Below are 21,956 nucleotides of genomic sequence, written 5' to 3'. Positions count from 1 at the left end.
CCAAAAGAATAATCAATGGCACCTCCGGAAAATGGAGTGCTCTCTAATCAGCTGCTAGCTTCGAGTCTAGATCACCTCCCTGTCTACCTGTGGGCATGAACACAGCGTCCGAAGAAAAGGACGTCAGTACGAATATTGTACTGAGTATGTAAAGCATAAACAATAATAAATATCAATGAAATAAGGAGGGATCAATAAGGAGCAATCTGTAACTGACTGACTCATAAAGGAAGTAATGCATGCTAACTTACTTTCATACTCATCATCATATCATATGTGCATAAATGTATAAACGTATAACTGCCCGACCATATAGGTGCGGTGTGATAGTCAATAGCATTAGCAATAGCATTAGCACTAGCCTGCGTCCAGGCCTCCCGCGTCCGGGGTATCATCTCATGCCGCCTACTAGTGGTGTCTGCCCATGCCATTTGGTCATGGTGTATAGTTGCCCGCCTTGGCGGTGACTGCCCGGCCAACTAGGCGCGGTGTAATCTCATCATGTGCTCATTATATCATGCTCATCATAGTATACTTATCATACATGCTTATCATAATATACGTATCGTAACATTCTTATAGCAATACATGCATAGAGGCTCATAGATAATCATACCCTATCGGGGTGACGTAAGGTCGTGAACCCCCGATGTCATTATGAGCATTCATAAGTATTCTGCCTTACCTTGAAGGAACGAGCATAAGGTGAGTGTATGTAATGATCAACATCAATGAACTATGGATAGCTTCATTAGCTTAATGGGAGCATCGTATCATAGACTATAGCATCTCTAGACTTAGCTTGTCATTAACGTTATCATAATCGTAACATATCTCTTATCTCGTATGACTATTCATGAACAAGGGCTCATCGTCTTCTTAAAGAAGGGACATTCATAAGAAAGAGGAAATCATGCCATAGGACTCATGCCTTAGAAAGAAAGGACTAGCCTCACATACCTTTGTCGTTTAACTATTATATCGCTTGCTCGTTCTCCTTTAGTGCACTCGTCTATACCTTCAAGATAATTCGTATCAACATTAGCTATATTATCGTGGAAACATACTTACTAAAGCTATAGAAATTTGGGCAGCATTTCCTTTGTTTATACTACTTTCCGCCATATTCCATATCAACTCCCAACATTCATAACGACAATCACAATATCACTAACAACAATCGTCATTCATTCACATGATTCGTATTTCATAATTCCATCCTAATTCTCCATAATCATGACTAAAAGTCCATCGTCGTATTCTTTCATATCCAATACTTATTTCATGTTCTAAATATCATTTATAATGTATTTACATCATCAACATATTCATTTCCATGATTCAATCCAACTACTATTCAATAATGACACTATTTACACATTTGATGACCCATTTGTTGTACTCTTCTACCATCCATGTGTTTCAACTCATAAATACTTCAAACAATATGTGAAGATCATGAAACTTACCTTAGATGATGGAGGAATAAGCTTAGAATGGTGATTCACCCTTAGCACCAAAACCCTACTTTATCTCTCTTGGGGTTTCTTGACTTGGATGACTTTCAATGGGTTCCCTTCACTTGATTTTCTTGTTGATGATCTTTGATCTCTAGTGATTTCTCATGGATGAAGTGTTTGGAGTGTTCTAGAGCTTTCTTGAAGTGTGGAGGTGAAGTGGGAAATGAAAATGAAATGAAAAGGGTCCCTTATATAAAAATGAACTTCAGCCCCGATCAGTTTATACGGACCAACATACGGTCCGTATGTTTTATACGGTCCGTATGTCCGCCGTAGATCTGGTCCAGTTGAAGTATGCTCTACCGGATCGAATCTACGATTGGACATACGGTCCATACATTTTATACGCGCATGTCCGGCCGTAGGTTGGTCCGATTTTTCCGAAATCGTTTCGTCGACTCGTTCGATCTCCGATCCTTATGGAACCTTCTTAACACTTGTTCCTTACTTCAATACCATTCTAAGGTACGTTATAACTCTTCCTCAAAGGGTCATTAAGATATCCTTAACTTAATACTCGAAATTCTTACCCGATACCTTCAACTTATAACTCGCTTTCCTTAACAACTTTCTTTCCTTAACTTGTATGTCTTTGGAAATCTTAATTAAGATCATCAAATGCTATTTCTTACTTGTCCAAACCTCTTATGCATCATACCCCTCGCTCGTCTATTCACTGTACACTAACAGGAAATTTCCGAGGTGTAACACAAGCAAAATTACATGTTTCCTATTGGGGAGATATGTTGTGCTAATTGTTGCCTACGATCTTAATCGTGTGCTAGCAAAATCAGTTACATCTACACCATATGAGTTATAGAGTAATAAAAATCTTAAGTACTTTTTGAGACCTCTGTGATGCACAACTTATGTATAGAATCTTTCTCATGGCTTGTTAGGCCAAAGAGTAAGCAAAAGTGTCTATATGAGATACTACAAAACCACAAAAAGATTGCATGTTCATGAAGCTGCATTATAGTGGGAGCGTACTGAATTCGACTCAAGAAGTGTTACATCTATCCATGGAGGGAGATAGTAGGTTTAAGTTTATCTCTACTCATGAACCTAATAAGGACCCAGCTCAACTAGGATCACTTCATTCGGGTGGGAGGATTTTGAATGATGATGAATCCGTTTGTCATCAAAATCAACCTTCTTTATCATCATATGCGAATAAAAGTGATCCGGCTTCAAGTGGGAGCTAATATGATCTTCTTGCTCTAAATGGGAGCGAGATGAATCTTGTTTCAAATAGGAGCGAGATAAATAGTTCTGATCCCAATAGGAGCAACATTGATTGCAATTGATCCAAACGGAAACAACATGATATTATATGAATCCCAGCTAAAATATAGCGCTCCTACATAAATTAAACCAAGTTCGAACATAAAGCATAAGTTGCTTGAAGTTATAACATGTTGTCTGATTGATATGTTGTTATTAAATTAAACATTTGTGGTCACTTTAAAGAACAAGAGAGGCAGAGAGATTGATCACAATCAAGTTAAAAACCTACCTTTGTTTATAAATCTCATTCAAAAATCACAAACAATATCGCAGTCCAAATCTCAATCAAAACCAAACAAAATGAAAGGAAATAAAATGTATGAAGGGGATATAGCACCATGAAAAGATATCTATTATCCCTTCCCTATCGCAACATATACAATACTTAGGGCAGCCCAGTGCGTAAAGCATTCATTAGCAGGGTTCGGGGAAGAGCCGCATCCCAAGGGGTGTGATGTTGACAGTGACCCTAATGCAAGAATTAATAGTTGCTTCCACGGCTTGAACCCATGACCCACAGGTCACACATATACAATACTTAGATGACATACAAGCCAAGTGTTTATGAGTTATATAAACAATATTCTTTTCACACGCTGGATGACAAATTGGCAGTTATGTCAATTTCTTCTAACTTATTTTGGCTGAAATCCTTGCAACTAGCACATGACTTCATGGGTATTTTGCACTCTTCCTTGTCACAACCACTTAACACTTCCTCAACATGCCATGACAGAACAATGTCCTTCAAGTTTGGTCTTACCTCCTCCTCAAAAAACTTGGTGTACTCTTGTGAGTCACCTGAGATCTTTGAGAACTTAACCACAGCCACTTCTGGAGCCACCTTGAACACCTCTATGGTCACCAATAACCGCCCTTTCCGACCATCGAAGGGACTTTGTAGCCTCAAGGTTGAACTGTTGACTCTTGCAACCCTAAAATTCAATTTCTTGGTCATCAATTGAATCTTGGCCATGATGATTGTGGCTGAACACCTCGACGTAAAAATGGACTCCGTCTTCTTCTTGTTTTCAAACAAGCTTGATAAATTGGCACCCGCTGACATTGATGAGATCAATTCAAAAGCATTCAATAAGGCCGGGGAGGATGGTGACTTCATCATCCCTCCATGCTTTAAATATTCCTCTCTTCCAAACTTATCTAACATGGAAATTGTATCATGTTCATGATCAATTGATGAAATCCCATTTGGCATTTTATTAAAACCTTTTCTAAACCAAGGGTCTTTCATTATTCCTGTTATACTAATCCGTTTTTGTGGGTTAGGGACTAATATTCTAGATATTAAACGTTTTATTTCTGTAGATAACCATGGAGGAAACCTATATTCAGCTTTGAAAATCTTTCTATATAGATTCACAAGGTTAGCATCTCGAAAAGGTAAACACCCTGCAAGAAGAACATATAATATGACTCCACATGACCAAATATCAGCCTTATCACCATTATATCCTTTATTTCTTATTATCTCAGGTGCAATATAGGCTGGAGTTCCACACTGAGTGTAAAGAAGCCCATCGTTGAGTAATTGCTCTGGCAAAGCCGAAAGGCCAAAATCTGTCACCTTCAAATTCTCATTCTCATCAAGAAGGAGATTTTCTGGCTTTAGATCACGATGAGAAACACCACAACTGTGGCAAAATTCAACAGCACTAATCAACTGCTGAAAATATTTTCGAGCCACGTCTTGTTTGAGCCTCCCTTTGGCTACTTTTGCAAAGAGTTCGCCGCCCTTCACGTATTCCATGACAATGAAGATCTTGGTTTTTGTTGCCATGACTTCTTTGAGCTCGACAATGTTAGGGTGGCGAACAAGGCTCATAACGGAGATTTCCCTCTTGATTTGCTCCATCAGTGCTTGAGATTTCACTATCTCTTTCTTGATCACTTTGATCGCCACGTTTTCGCCTGTGGCAAGGTTTGTTGCATGGAAAACTTTAGCGAATGTGCCTTTGCCTAATTGTTTCCCCATTTCATATTTGCCGAACAATATTTTCTTCTCCATGATTTCAAGATCTTGCTAATGTTTTGAATCAGGAATAATATTACTTTATTTTTTGAAATAATGGGCTATAGAATTAGGAGAATCAATTCTTTGCACCTGTTGTGAGAAAGAGAAGTAGTTGGAAGAAGCTGATGATCAAAGAAGTCAGTTTGGTAGAAGTATTGTTGATGATTTTTGTGGATTCCGGAGCTGAAATTAGGCCTTGGAAAGGACATTGATCAGAGAATGATTAATATTGTATTTTGTTGAAAGTATAAAAGCCTTTTGGAGAAGGCCAAAGACAAAAAAGAATATGGGAAAAGACAGAATGAGGTATAAGAATATATAAGGAATGTTCAATTACATTTGAAAAAGACCATTTCCAAATCTTATAAACATGCGCATGGTGTAGTTGGGGTAATCTACGCAATGCTGTGCTGTTTTTCAAAGTCAGACAATAAATTTTGAATTATTCTTTTTAATAATGAAACTTCGTGGGTCACCTCTAATTTTGTAAAGACAGAGTCTTCATTGTTTTATCATAGTAGTAGTATACTTTAGAGTCTGTGGTTACGTGGGCAAATCTAAAACTCCAACGCAGTTTTTTTTTTTTTTCCGACAAATTTATATTCTGCTATTTGGTTTTCTACCTGTAGGCATTGCCTAGCCTTGGCCCCCCATACTCTCAAGTAGGTACCAAATATTGATGACTTCATTTGACTGAATGTTGATTTTAATAGCTAAGAGCTTGTGCTCCCAAGCAATTTTTAATAACTTGGCATATAGCTTTAAGTTTTGTGGAATTATCAGTTATTGTACTGTCTTTTGTTTGGTTGTGTGAGGAAACGTTCAGTTGGTTATACCAAATGAATACAAGACATATGTGATCTTTTATACACCTTTATTTACTTAACCATAATTAAGTGATGTGTATTCTCAATTTAATGCTTAATTGTTATGATTAAGTAACATGGTTGGTTTGATGCAAACATTAGTTGCGAATATATTTTGACTGTTTTGCATGTTTGGCTAGTGTGATATTTCTATCTTGAGTTCATTAAGCATTGGTATAGTCTATATGACTAAGAAGCCAGAAATGTAACTTGATTTTATTTGAAGTGTATATGTTTAAAATAAAATAAAAAACTTCATTTTATCTTGGCTCGCTTGTATTATAGATCAGGCAATTGTAAGTTAAGAAAAAGGCGCCTGTTTTTTAGTGTTCCCAGTAAAAGCGGTCTATCATATTGTAGGGATATATATGTTTGAAATATGTCTTACATCTCTATGGGAATATCAAAAGGAATCTTCTGGAGGTTCCATGAGTTTTGGTTAATAATATGGGATATTATGATTCATGAGTGATTCTTGTTCTCCTTTATTTAAATGCCAATAATTTGCGATCCAAGATCTTTTGTCAAGTGTAGCCATTTTTCATGCCAAATATTTGTTGTTTCGCCATGTTCAATCAACAATTACCCAACTTATACCTTCCTTGCATACTCTCTATCCTATAAGGAGGCCTTTCCAGATATTAGAAGTTATTATTATTATTATTATTATTATTATTATTATATTTTTGTTGTGTATGTGAGTGTGACCAAGCGGTTAGTTACTCTAAATTCAACTATAAATAAATAAAAACAACGAGATCCAAACAAGTGTACAATTAAAGAATGATTTTACTTTTAATTTCTAGCTCATCATCTTTTTTTCTTTTTTCTTTTTTCTTTTTTTGGTTGTTGACAATATCAATTTATTGAGGATAAGAAAATGGCATAATTCTTAAAAGAAGGCTATTCAAATAGATGAGAAAAGGACATGATAATAAAGATGACGCGGCTCCTAGTCTACTATCCTTGTTCCTCTGCGAAATAAAATATATGGGAAAACTTGTCATCAAATTTTTATAATTACAAGAATTCACAGAAGTACCGACATTCAGGCACGTAATAAGCAAAAGCTCTAACAATTTTTTTTTGTTCTTGCAAGACATGTCAGCGCGTATTGTAAGAAATCTTTCCCTAAGTTCTTTGTTGCAGAACAAGTACAATTGGTAATATGTGGTAGGCCACTACTCTTAACTCTTTTATATATCCATCCGTAAATCAATATAATTGTATAAGAAACCTTGATTATCGAAATTTAAATTATAGTTACTCCACTCTTACTTCTCAATATATTCGATTTGAACCATTTGTGGATGGTCAAACAATTAAAGAGAACAAGGAGTCGTTTATACTAGTATTGAATAGACAACAGTTTTGGTCAAACTCAAGATCAATATTCAAGACGCTCTTTACTAGCACTAAATATGCAAGTATCAAACATATTGTTATTGAAGAGTTTATCTACTTAAATTTACACAGACTAGGATGTGTGCATGCGTTTTTTTAATGTGTAAGAAATTTTTTTTTTTTTTTTTTTTTTGTCCGAAAAGAAGCCATACTTATATTACTGGAAATAAAAATTAGAGAAATTCAGTACATATTGGAACTAATCTTGGACGTTCAGCTCCAACCAAGATCTTTACGGAAATGAGTAATAGCATAAAAGAGGGGGGGGGGGGGGGGGGGGGGATTAAAATACATGACACTGTTATCAACAAGTTGGGAGTGTTAGATAAACTGTCGGCAAGCTTATAAGGAAATAAATCAATTCTTTTTGTAATTGATTTATTTCGTTGTACGGTAGAATCTTGTATTTGTTTTTTATTTTTTTATTTTTTTAATATAGAATATTTAGTATATATCCTTATTTTTTATAAGCGATTCTGTTAGGCAGAGTGCCTAGGGCTAGCTTTATAAAAAAATAAATGAACCTCAAAGGATAGAGCGTAAGTAAGGGGACTAGGTCTTACATTACTAATCCTAACTAGAACTTGCCAAAAAAAAAAAAAAGAACCTAGACTATCTCAATTGGTGATGGAGTATCCAAATGCCTTGGCATGACGCTATCTTAAGTACCTCCAAACTCTCACCAGATGCTATTGTCTTCAAAACCAAATTGAGTAAACTCCCTCAAGGCAAAAGTGGAAAGTTGACCACCAATGAGCTAGGCCATTGCAAATCATATTGGGGCATAAACAAACCTCAACTACTAGTAAGCATGTACACACTAAAGAAAGAACTAAATACTCAATGATGATCACATAGTTTATAATACACTCTATGATGATACAAATGAAAATGTTAATAAAGTGAAAAAATAAATCAATAAGAATGTAGAGTCCAACCCTTTCTTCTTTGAACTTGTGAAATCATCAATGAGTTATAGTCCAATATTAATTTGATTCTTGACCTCGTCTTCTTTGTAACACCTTGTACTTCCAAGCTAAGGTTTAAACTGTTGAATATGAGTATATGAACTCGAACCCGGAAAATTTGGTTGTGCTCAAGAGTTAAGGTCCAATTTAGGTGTAATATGGTGTTGCACAAGTTTGGAGTTGATAAGAAAGTGAGAGCATAAGTTTAAAGGTTACAGGTTGAGGTATGGTGCAAGGTACGATCATACATTTGACATACGGAACGACATGGAACCATAGGTGGACTTAAAGGACGAAGCTTTAGTGATTCTGAGGTATGGTGGAAGGTACGACCGTACATGATGACATACGGCCGTACTTGAACCCCCTCCCCTTGCCAAAAAAATAATTTAAAATTCTGGGAAGTTCAGGTGACCATGTATGGCCCCACCTTTGACCATAGGTGGCCATGTATGGCCGCACATAACACCATAAGTGGGCCAGCGACAACAACTTTAAATATGAGTTTTTTTAAAATTTCATTCTATTTTTCACTTCTACAAATACTAGGTCAGTTTTTCTCTCCTCTCCTCTCCTCTCCTTATCCCACCATATCCAGGTAAGACATTCATGTATTTCTAAGTGACTGCCCTTCCATATAGATCGTCGTGGCATGAACTAATTTCTTCGCTTCGATTCTAACTCTTGTACATGAATATTAACAAGAATCCTCTCTAAAATTTTAGGATTTTCAAGAAACCCTTCCTAATAATACAAGTGAAGGTTTTGGGTGTTCTTCTTCAAATTAAGTTTGAGTTTTCTATGAATCTTTTGGAGCGATTAAGGTATGTAAGGCTAACCCTCTTCATGTGGGAACTTCGATTTGTCCTTCCTCATGCCACGCTCCTCTTATACAATATATTGTCTTCACTAACGAGTTATGCCCTTTATTATGAAACGTTGTGTATCTCTCATGTTATTACATTCCGAATGTCATGAGCCCGTTATGATAATCTCCCTTCTTGTTATGAAGCCCCCCCATGTTATCTCTAAAATCTCAGTACTTTCTATTCCTTGAACTTAGTTATTTCTACAAAATAATATGATAAATAATAAGTTTATGATTATCTTTCAATGATAGTAACATGATAATTTTATGATTTATGCACTTACATTATGACAGTCATCTTTATCACACAAATATTTGGAATAACTATTTGTTAATCGAGAAGGCGTTCGTTCATGTGACAAGTGCCGGAAACTATGTATGCCAACATAGGACAAGGGTCATACTGTTGGTACGGGCGGTTCTCTTATGTTTTACCTCAAAGAGGGTTTTGATATGGATCCATGTTACACCTCTTAGTTTTGTACGTTGAGATTCATTAGGTGTTTGATATGGATCCATGTTACACCTCTTAGTTTTTTGGAACTTTGGGAAAACTTGCAGAATTTTGGACAGAATTTTGGGTCCAACTTGAGAGAGGTATATCTCCTAGAATATGAGGAGTTGTGAAGTGCATTACCTATCCAAATTAAAGTTCATTGAGTCTAGTTTTCAAATCAACAAACCGTTTGTCGATACGATATCGGAGCAGAAAGTTGTCGGTGTTTTAAGACAGACTGCTCGGGCAGTGCAATTTGACGGACCGCAAAACATTCTGTGGCCCGTCCAATGGCAGCTTCCCCACCTTAAAACAGTTCCAGTGGGGTCATTTTGGGTGGTCCATTTGACGGACCAATTTGACGGAGCGTCAAATATTCTGCAGTCCGTCAAAGTGGCCGCAAAAAGTAAGTCGGTGGCCGACCTTTTGATGTTATAAATTCATTTCAAGGTTCATCTTTCACCATTTCCACCTCAAAATTCGTCATCCAAATACTCTCCAAAACCCTCTCCTCAAGTTCACATACTAATCAAGGCCAAACCCAAGAGGATCAAGAGATTCAAGTGCTAGAAAGCTCACTAGGGTTAGTAGAGTTCAAGTATCTCTTTGGTGTTGAAGTTGGAGGTTTTATCCTAGTAAAGTAATTTGATCCAGAACTTTCTCTTGTGTGATTAAGGTAAGTTTTCATCTCTGTTGCATGTTGTTGAGGTTGTTTGATTGTTATACAATTAGATTGAAGGAGGAAAGTGAAAAAGAAAGTTCAAATATGAATTTGATGATATTTTGAGTTATAAATTAACTTGAGTTATAACTTTTAGCATGTTATGAGTATAATCTTGTTATGAGGGATAATAATGATGATGAGGAAGTGTTGTACACAAGTGTATAAGGGGTTGTGTTGAAGTTGTTGTTATGGATTGATTATGAAAAGAAGTTTTGGGATTGAATTGAGCATAATTTGAATGTAATCTTTTGATTATGGAATTGTTGATGTTTGATTGTGGTTTTGGGAGTTGTTTTGGAATTGGAGGAAGCAGAAGATATAAGGGAAAATGCTACCCGATTTTCGTTATCTCATTTATTAATTTAGTTTGACCTTATAAGCTTTTCAATGGCCTACCCTTAGTGCGAATCATCTTGAATGTAGATTTACACGCTTGGGAGGATAGGCGTTGAGTAGTTAGGGAGGATAGCATACAGGTATGTGAGGCTGTCCCTTTCTTTCTTAAGGCAAGATCTTATTAATACAAAACATACACAAATGAAATTCATAATGTCCCTATTCTTAGAAATACTAGAAGCTTATGGTTCTTGATGTTCTTATGATATTATTGATCTTTGTTTCATGATTATTGATCTTGTTTTATGGTTAATGATCCTACTTATTGATGTTGATCTCATCTTATGATTATTGTTCCTTCAAGGTGAGATATGATCGTGATGATGGTTCCATAATGATAATCGGAGGTTACCGACCTTACGTCACTCCGATAGAGTTATAGCTTTTATTTGGGCTCTCATGCATACTTATATATATATGTAGCTATTTTCTCACACCGAGCCGCGCTATAGTCAGCCAGGTACGACACCTATTGTGCACACCACTACAGTTGGGTACGGATAACACCGAGCCTTATTATGGCCGGGTACGGATGACACCGAGCCTATATGGCCGGGTACGGTATTATGATGTACGTATATGTATGAAAATGTTTTTTTTAAAGGAAAGCATCCATGACATCCGCCTTAAGAGGCAATCAGATGTACATGTTATATCTCTTATTTCTTGTCACTTTCATAATTGTGTTATGTTGTTTTCCATGCCTTACATAATCAGTACTTTATTCGTACTGACGTCCTTTTGTTTATGGGCGCAGCGTTCATGCCCGCAGGTAGATAGGGAGACGGATCAGACCCATATGCTGCCTTCTCAGTGATTGTACAGGGCACTCCACTTGTTTTGGAGTTGCAGATCAGCGTGGTATGATTCTTTTGTGTATATATAGGCATGGCGGGTCCTGTCCCGTCCTTATTATGTTATGCACTCCATGTAGAGGCTTGTAGACAGATATGCACAGTTAGATGTTCTATGACCTTCTTGGTCCATATTTTGTTGCGTCACTTTGACATCATTGTTGGCTTGTGTATACGGGCACAGTTTGATGGCATATATATATAGATGCATATATCTCTTGGGCTTATGTACCTTTCAGCTTATGATGTTTATTAGTTAGCATGATGGCCCACTCAGGTATGATTATGTGATGCATATATGTCATGTGGTGCTCTTAGCTCCGGGTGCCTGTCAAGGCCCTCGGGTTGGGTCGTGACAAAAGTGATGTCAGAGCAGCTCGTCCTAGGGTTTGTCTATATGCCGTGTCCAAATCTGGTCTTATTTATGGGTGTGAAGTGCGTCACATTTATAAACAGGAGGCTGCAGGACATTTAGGAATGATTGACCTTTCTTCTTCATCTTAGATCTTGCGATAGAGAGATGTTATAAGGAATTCTTTTTTTTTTTTTACCGTGCATTATGATTTCAGTAATGCTTGTGACGAGGAAAGCTTTAGCGGCATCAGTGGCCGGTAGGAGAATTGGACAGGTACCACCAGTAGAGATGGAGGGGGGCGAGTCCCAGAGTGAGGTCACATCTCGGTCCTCTCATACTTTGCCTGCTCCAGAGGAGCCTCTGCTCGGCCCGACCAGCACCCCGCTTCTTCCACCTAATGCTTCAGGCTAGGAGATATGAGAGGCCATTTAGTTGTTGACTCAGTTAGTGGCTGCTTAGGCACAGCGATAGGGTACAGGTCATCGTGACAAAGCTGTTAGTGCCAGGGTTAAAGACTTCATTACTCTAGACCCTCAAGAATTCTTTGGGTCAAAACCAGATGAGGATGTCACAACCCAACCCCATGGGCCATGACTAGTGGCCGAGCTGGACACTCGTATACGAACCTGTTAGATATAGTCAGACTGAAACTAAGGACAGTATGGAGACTTGTAAAAGCAACTAAAGATTCTTTTTTTTTTTTTATATATCAAACTTTGCTCTAACAGGCCAGGCCTGTTAGAACCTTTTATTCATAAATGCATAATGTAAAAAATAGTCTATTACATCATGTCTATAATATGAGCTAGCTAATATCAAAAAACTAAGAAACTGTCCTCCAGTTCTATCCTGTATGCCTAAGCTAGTATGCCCTTTGTGATCTTGATGTATCAGCCTTGATGCTAGTCCAAATCTGTGCACACACCATATGATTATCCATACATGTAGTATCATTGTTGATTGTCAAGTTGCCGAATTCTCCTTGTTCGATCCTCGCTTGAGGAAGTTGTGATTTGTCCATGTTGAGAATTCTTCTTCCTTCGATGGCATGACTAGAAAATCATGTACTTTGATCCCCGCATGATCCAAAGCTTGATTTGCTAGAAAGTCTGCCAGCTTGTTGCCTTCCCTGAAAATATGATTAATCTGCACCTGTACTATTCTTATGTACTGTTTGATCTCTTCAATTTGATTTCTCAGTTCCCATAGAGTGATCCATGTATCTTGTAAGATGTTTTGAAGGACAAGTGAGTCAGTCTCCGGCTGAACTTGTTGAATGTTGTGTTCTTTGCGGAACTTCGATTACTTTTTTATGGCTTCGCTTTCAGCTTCCATATTTGTTGCTATTCCCATTTGTTGTGCTTCGCATACACCAAATCTCCATAGCTATCTCTCGATGCGAATCCATACGAGCTGATCCCAGGATTGCCTCTGCATGCCCCATCTGTATTACATTTTAATTTCCCTGAAGGTGGCATTCTCCACAACACCTTAGCATAATAAACTCTTGGTTTATATGTACTAAGGTGCTGATGCATATTTTCCCACTCACTAGATAAATTCTGCAACCATGGAAATCTCTTTCTTGCCATGTTGGTGTATGATGTGTTGTACTTGTTGTTTCGGTGTGTAGAGAGTAACCCATCCTCCATGCTTAATGGAATTTCTTCTCTTCCATAAAGACCACATGATCACTTTTGCCGGCATTGCTCTATAAATAGGTTGCAATTTTGGTTTTGGCTCGGCGAGTCCACCATGCCATGATCATTTGATGTAGACCAACTCCATCGTTGGGAATACTGCACAAGAAGCAAAAAACTTCCATAACTTGACAAACTTATGGAAGATGTTAGAAATAAGTGAGCTACGGCTTTCCTCCTTATGATCCTCACGGCACCAATCTTGATGGTATATTGATCATCATCCTTTTCAATATATCATCGTAGAGATTCTTCCTTTCCACACCCTCCACATGAAAAAGCTTATCTTTATTGGCAACCCTTTTTCTCCCACATGAGCCTATAGGTTTGGTTTGTTTTTGCTCTCTTTGTGCACGAGAAATTCCCATGCAGATTTAATTAAGAATTTGCCATTTGTTTCCAACATCCAACATGGTTCATCATCTTCTTCACCATCTGGAACTTTGATATTATCCTTGATATGCTGAGCCAATTTCCACAAACTGTCTAACCTCTATCTCTTCTTCTCTTGCAGCATCAGGAGTGATATAATATAGTGCCCCAAGCCTTGTCCAGTTCTCATACCAGAAACTTGAAGTTCCATTTCTCAAATACCAAAATATTTGTGGCTCAACTGCATCTCTTATGATCATCATCTTCTTCCAAGTGTGTGATCCTCCTCTATCTCTTGCCATAGTAGGGTGCCATTTCTTGCGTATTTGTTAAGCATGTAGCTACTCCATAAGCTTCTTTCACATCCGAAATTCCACCACAACAAAAACGGTATTGGAGATATCAGTTAGTGATCTAAGACCAATCCCTCCTTCATCTTTTGGTAAACATAATTTGTCCCATGCTACCCAATGCTTGCTTTTCACCCTGTCACACCCCGATCTTACTAGGGTGTGATGGGCACCCGACCCGTAACCCGAGCCGAGCGAACCATTCTATTGCTTATCTTACTACGTAAAAATTTTTTATCTTTGAATCTCTAAATCAAGTATGCGTAATAAGATTTCTGAAATATTCTTTTGTTGCTTTTAAATCAAGTAAAATATGTAACTGTACAAACTTGTATCATAATACAAACTGACTCCCGAAACCCACGACTGTGTCTGCAAAGCCTCTAACTTCAAACAAGACATCATGACATAGCACGGCTGACTCGGCGACACTCCAGAACAAATGGAGTATATATATATACAAAAACATCTTCTATAATGGCGTCTGATCATCTGGGTGTACCTGCGCGGCATGAAACGCAGCCCCCGAAGAAAAGGGGTCAGTACGAGCATTGTACTGAGTATGTAAGGCATGATTAGTAACATATTTATGAGATATAGCGATGAGTAGCAACATAGTAAAAATAGCGTACTCAAGTGTAATAACGTAATGGAGACGTAAAACATATCATGTCCGTAAACGTGAGTCGTACATCGAGTGCCTCTTAAGGCGGAATCATGCATGCTTAATGCGCGGAACGTCGGCCCGATCCATATACTATCTTTGCGGAACGTGCGGCCGATCCATATACATTCTTTGCGGAACGTGCAGCCCGATCCATTTGTATATACATGTACGTATTCTTTCCTTGAAAACATCTCATTTTCATATATAAAGAAAATAGAACATACCATATTGCCGAGGCGTCGGCTCCGATCCATTTAGCCACTTATCCCGCGTCCGGCATCCCGCGTCCGGACGATATCATATCATTCTCCAACCGATCGTGGTCGTGCGCGCCTATAGCGCCTGCCCTTTTCCCCATCTTCCCCATATACATATACATATACGTATACTCATACATATATTAGCATGCAGGAGAGCCCGAAGAAAAGCTATAACTCTATCGGAGTGACGTAAGGTCGGAAACCTCCGATTACATTATGGAATAACCATGGGCGCTTTGCCTCACCTTGGAGGAACTAGTAATAAGGCGAGACTATCAATGGAAAGTAACATCATGAGAAAACATAGAGCAGGATCGTCGGGTGTCGTTTCATATGCTTTGGAACCTTTGAAATAATCATTAACCATAAATAGGACTAAGAAAATCAAGAAATAGCTTCACATTTCCGTGTCATCATATTCATAGTAGGAATACATTCTCGCCATATTCATCATAGACATTTCCTCATATCGGGTATCATCATTATCGTCATAAAATCGTAGTCATCGTTTTAGTCATAAAAACTATTAAAAACGTACAACTTGGATTTTGAAGAAAATGAATATTTTTGAAAACACTTATAAACTTTTAAGAAGAAAAAATCATATTTTGAAATCATAATTTCTAACTTTGAAATTAAGGACGTCATGGGAGCATTTATAATATTCCATTATGATTCATGCCATAGAAAGAAAAGGGCTTAGCCTTAACATACCTCTCTCTCTTACTTTACGCTTGTTCGTCCAAACTTGATAGTCTACATGCAAGAGAATTCATCCATTCATTAGTTTTATTATCACATACTTGCCTTAACCTTTCAACGCATTCACTTACATTCGTGAATTTCGGCAAAGACCTCCCCCGAAATATACCACCCCGAGAATCTAACTCGGCTTACTTTTAGTCAACAACAATCCGGGAATTCAACCCGGCCAAACTATCAACAATACCAACAATTAGTCTAGCAACACTTCAATATCCAATTCCATTCAATTCAATTCAATTCAATTCAATTCCATTCAGTTCAATTCACATATTGTTCCAACAACTTGATCGATATACTACTTCATCCGGAACCTTCAACTTCGACAACAACCATATATTTTATTATCATTTATCTACGTTAACTTCAACGACAATCTTCATTCTACATTACATGATTCATAATGACGACAACTAAAACGTCCAATAAAATCAATTTACACTAACTTACCAAAACACCTACTATTCGGTTACAACAACTTCATACACATTGTCATGCATTTCCATCCTTCTCTATACATTCCTCATCACATATAAATCATCTATAGCAATCAAAACACTAAATAGAACTAATTCATCACATTCTACCATCATCACTTCCATGCGGCCATCAACCATTACATGCACCTTTCCATAAATTTTTATTCACATACTACGTACAATTTAATCCATTCTTTTCCATACACACCAAAACAGCCCATTCTCGGCCACATATCAACAAGCATCATATTCATGAGTTTTTATTCACTTCTACACATTACAATATGTACAAGGTATTCACAACCACAACAACCAAGGTACCAAATAAAATCAATTCATTTGTCCTACACAACCCCACTATATTCGGCCACCATGGCCACAACTTCAACATGCATGTCTTCATGTTTTTCATTCATTTCATTCATTTTACACACTACAACATACATAGCCATCCATAACATGTAAAGAAAGATCGGTTCCTTACCTTTTTCCATTTGTCTTCCTCTTGGCTAAAGTCATGAACTTGCAAGTATGAATGGTTTTCTTGCTCCAAAAATTATACCATGTTAAAGAGGACCCTTGAATTGGTAGGAATACTAGGAGAAATAATTTTTCCTTGATCAATTTCCATGGCCTCTATTTTTTTTTTGCCATGGCCGAACCTACTATATTCTCTCATCTTCTCTTTTTTTTTGTTCTTTCTTTCTTGAATTAAAAAGATGACCTCCTATATATACTTGTCTTCCACATTCTTTCCATATTTACAATTTGGTCCCTCAAGCTAAGAATATGGACACATGATCCCCTTTCTTTATTTCTCTAGAGAATTCTTCCTTTTTCTTGATTTTTCTCTTCTTTTTCTTGAATTCCATACTTGGTCAAAGAAGACCAAGTGTCTTCTTTTGTAAACTTTAGTCCCTCTATATTTACACTTTTCCCCCTTTTCAAGACTTTTCTAGAACTTGGTGAAATTACTATTTTACCCCTCGACTTTCCTTAATATTACCATTTTGTCCCTAACCTCCCACATTATTTTCACGGCCCATTTTGCGAATTTCTCTTCTTGCCCTTAGCCTTTCTCAATATTTCCACAATACCAATATTCATAAATAATATTCCTAACAACTCCGACATTAAAATTATTTCAGAATATAGTCTTGTCCTTAATTTCTCACCATTGTCTCGCAACATCCGGACGTACGAACTACGGGCTATAACACACCCCCACAGTATTGCTCCAAAAGAATTTGGCAAATATCCTATGAAGTTGCTTTATCACCCTAGAAGGAGGATTCATGGCTGATAGTAGATATACTGGCATAGTTTGCAACACATGATTAACCAACACATATCTACCTCCAAAAGATAACAGTCTGTTTTGCCAAGACATAATCCTTTTCATCACTTTTTTGATCAAATCCTCATAATATATCTGCTTCCTTCTTCCATAAAACACTGGACATCCTAAATATGTGAAAGGAAAGGATCCATTTCTTATATTAGTATATCTTTTAATCCTGCTATTAACTCTGGCAGACACCTTGTGATGAACATAGTAATAGCTTTTATCAGTATTTACCAGTTGTCCTGAAGCCTTCTCATACTTCCTCAACCTCTTCATCATTTTCCTTAATGAATATCCATCCCCAGAACAGAATAAGATTGTATCATCAGCATATGATAAATGATTGATTTGAGGACTCCATTTTGGCATTCCATAGCCTATGAAACTTGGCTTCTCATACAGTTTATTTAGACTCCTTGTTAATACCTCTGCTGCTATAATGAACAATGTAGGAGAAAGTGGATCACCTTGCTTTACTCCCCTACTTGACCTGAAAAAACCATGACTTTGACCATTGATTAATATTGAATACCAGTTGTTTGAGAGAAATCTCCATACCAAATCAATGAGAACCTCTCCAAATCCAAACTGTCTTAATACCTTAGTCAAAAAAATCCAAGAAATCCTATCATATGACTTGTCCATGTCTAGTTTTATGACCACATTAATATGTTTAGCTCTCAGATTAATATCCCTGATGATCTCTGTGCCGCATACATTTTTACGCAATGCTCCTTCATTTCACAAATCCTGTCTGGTTGTTAGAGATAATATTAGGGAGAACCTTTGTCAATCTATTTTGCAGTACTTTTGACAGTATCTTGTTGGAAAAGGAGCTGAGACTGATAGGCCTCATATCACTGAAATTATTAATCACCTCCTTCTTTGGCAATAAAACCAGGTTAGTATGTGTGATGAATTGTGGTATCTCAGATCCACAAAAGAAAGCTCTAACCATTTGAAGCACATCTAACTTGATAATCTCTCCAGCCCTTCTGCGACAAAAATGTCCCGTGAATCCATCGGCCCACTAGCACGTCCCCATTGAGTGAAAACACGGCCCTCCTTTACTTCAATTTCAGCTGGCAACTCTTCCATATTGTTTTGCTATTCTTCAGTTATCAGTTTAGGGATATTTTTCAACAATGCATAATCCCCACCTGAGTTTTCTTCACTAAACTGTGACTTAAAGAACACATTGCCTCAGAACCAATATCTACTTCATTTTCCAGCCATGTACCAGTTGGATCTTGTATTCTTTTCAAAGTCAATTTATTCCTCCTGCCCCTCACATATGAATGGAAGAATTTTGTATTCCTGTCTCCATCATTGAACCATTTCATACCAGCTTTTTACTTCCAATACTCCTCCTCCAAGTGTAAAAATCTGGTTAGTTCAAAATTTATTACTTGATGTAATCTGCATTTTATTCTCCCTTGAAGCATTATTTTGAAATTGCAACTCCTTCACCTTTATAGTATCTTCTATAGTGGCAATTTGCTGAAAAATATTCCCATAAGTGTTCCTGCTCCATTGAACCAGTGCTCTTTTAAGTTTCTTCAACTTGTGATGAAATACATAAAATGGATTTCCACAGAAGTCAGCGATCCAGTTCTCCTTTACCACCTCCATAAATGTATGATGATTTGTCCAGAAGTTGAGAAACTTAAAAGACTTGACAATATGATGTGCATTGCTATTACACTCAAGATGCAGTGGTGCATGATCAGAACCATGTCTAATCAGATGAGTCACTGCTGTAGATGGCATGATGTCTAGAACTTGCTGATTCACCAGTATTCTATCTAACCTTTTAAAAATGCACTCCTCTTCAGTTCTCCCATTCCACCAGGTGAATTTGCTTCCGTGAATCCTACATCAATCAAACCACAACTTTGTATACAAGTAGAAAAGTCCGTTGTCTCATTGGATGAGACTGGAAGACCACCTTGCTTCTCCTCATCAGAGACTATGACATTAAAGTCCCCTCCTATAATCCAAGGAAGGTCTTGCTGATTTGCTAACTCCACCATAGCTTCCCACAACTCTTCCCTCTCATCTCTAGCACACTTAGCATAAACTACTAACACCAACACTGATTGATTCAGGGATGAGTGAGTTAGTTGCAGAGTAACTTGTTGTTCTGATTCAGATATAACTACACCAAGCCATTCATCTGTCCAAAAGATCCAAATCTTTCCTGAACAGTTCACCTTGCAATTCTGATAGCCTAACTTCCTTCTATACTCTTCAATAGCAATAGGATCCACGAAAAGGTTCCATTAGGCCTATAATAGAATAATGATGTCTCCTTTTTAGATCAATTAACCTCTCAAAATATTTACGAGTGTTAATTGACCTAATATTCCAAAATAAAGCTTTGTCTATCATTGAGAATTATTGGTTTTGTTCTTACTCCTCCTTGTTGAAACTCACTGCAATTTGAATACGGTGCTTGATAGGTTTTTGTTTATTTGTTGCACTGTTAATTACTCGCACACTTCTAGGAGATAAATCTCCCTGCTGTGCTATATCATCAATGTTCTGAGTTAAATCTTCCTCATCTTGGCTATTGAGATCAATATGTGCCTCATCTTATTTTTCATGATAAGCACTCCCTACTTGTTCTACAGGCAAATTGACAGCCTTGTTATTTGGTGGCCTTGTGACTTCTGTTCCTTTTTTTTCTTTATTCTCTTCCAATCCCTGATCTGATATAGGAGTCTCATCTTGTTCTGCATCCTTTTCTTTTTCTTCATTCTCCTCCAATCCCTCATCTTGAGTTGCATCCTCCTGCAGCACTTCACCTGATTTTTCTTCTTCCATACCTTTCTCCAAGTTTTTGTGGATTAAGGTGTCACCTATTTCTTCTGATTCATGTTCCTTCTCCTGTTTAATTGTTGTATTTGTGTTCATCTTAGACACCTGTTGAGATAAAATCTCCCCTTTATCATTGGGTTGTTTAACAAAGTTCTGCTCAATCCATGCCTTTGCTGATATCCTCTCCACCTGATTGGATTCTTCCATCTGCTTTTCCTTGCCTATATCATTAGTGTTTACAATTTGCTGCACTGTAACAATCTGATTAGCAGCCTCAGAAACCTTTGCTTCTACCATCCTTCCATCTGAAGACTTCTGCATATCAGTCAAGTCTACTATATCCTCATCTGTGTTCTGCAGTGCTGCATATTGATTATTTTGCAAAGCTTGATTCTCCTTCGGTCTCCAAGAGTTTTCATCATATTTACCTCTATGAAAATGCCTCTTATTCCTTTGTTTTCCTTTCTTCTCCTTGAATCCATCATTATCATTAACCTCTGGAGGCTGCACCTTGTCTACTGCTTCCTTCCCTTTCATTGTGTCAGCATTAGACCCCTTGTTTCCAGATCTGCTATTTTTTGCATTGTTTAACTCCTTATTCTTCCTTTGATCTTCCTTACTGTTCTCCTCCTGTTCCTTGTCTGAACTTTGATCTTCATCCTTGGGGTACAATTCTGGATGAATGACATAGCAATCTTGCTCATTATTGCCTTGAAATTTGCAGTTTTTGCAATACTTAGGAACGTAATCATAATTGATCTTTATCCATTTATCCACAATCTCCCCAGTACTCTTCTTTTTCATCCCTATATTGATTCTCTTCAGAATTCTCCAAGAAAGTCTACTTCTACCTTCACTCTCGCACAACTTGGCTTTGGTTTTATTAGTTGTGGCCATATCAACTTGTAGGGGCTTTCCAATGGATGCTAGTGAAAAAACTGCTTCTTTCACAAAATAATTTGGAGGTAATGATGGGAATGATATCCATGCAATTGCAATCTTCGTTTCCTCCTCTGGATCAAACCATGGATCCCATTTGAACGTACGCATGGGATACGACCAGCTCTTATGCATAATGTAATATGCAGGTTTGGACAATAAGGTCACGTAATCTTCTAGAGAAGAAGCACGTATTAGCACATACCTATTGCTCAACCAACCAATAATACACTCTCCTTTCAAACCACATTGTTTTGGAATTAAGGTTCTTAATTCCTTCACGTCAGGCCATCCGTATGAGAATTTCCCAATGACAGCATATTGTAGTTTTTCCTTGATAATCATCTGCTCAATCTCTTCTTCATCCCATACTACCATGGGCTCTCCATGCAAATACGTGACCTTTTTCATGGGTAGTGTAGGACTATACGTAGTATTAGTAGTTGTTGGATTAAGGGCTGTTGCATAAGTTTGGTTCGGTAAAAGGTGAAT

The 21,956-nt window shown here is 37.5% G+C and overlaps 1 protein-coding gene across 1 annotated transcript; it reads right to left on the bottom strand.

Moving 5' to 3' along the window:
* Nucleotides 1-2,902: 2,902 nt before the first annotated feature.
* On the bottom strand, nucleotides 2,903-5,238 carry LOC132045924 (CBL-interacting serine/threonine-protein kinase 5-like). The gene has a single exon (XM_059436496.1). The coding sequence runs from the start codon at nucleotides 4,831-4,833 to the stop codon at nucleotides 3,397-3,399; it is 1,437 nt and encodes a 478-aa protein (XP_059292479.1). The 5' UTR covers nucleotides 4,834-5,238; the 3' UTR covers nucleotides 2,903-3,396.
* Between the last annotated feature and the right edge of the window lie 16,718 nt (nucleotides 5,239-21,956).

This window comes from Lycium ferocissimum, unplaced genomic scaffold (assembly GCF_029784015.1).
Source record: "Lycium ferocissimum isolate CSIRO_LF1 unplaced genomic scaffold, AGI_CSIRO_Lferr_CH_V1 ctg8586, whole genome shotgun sequence".
NCBI classification, from domain to species: Eukaryota; Viridiplantae; Streptophyta; class Magnoliopsida; order Solanales; family Solanaceae; genus Lycium; species Lycium ferocissimum.
The sequence above is the reverse complement of the archived record's forward strand: the minus strand, read 5'-3'. Positions and strand labels throughout refer to the sequence as shown.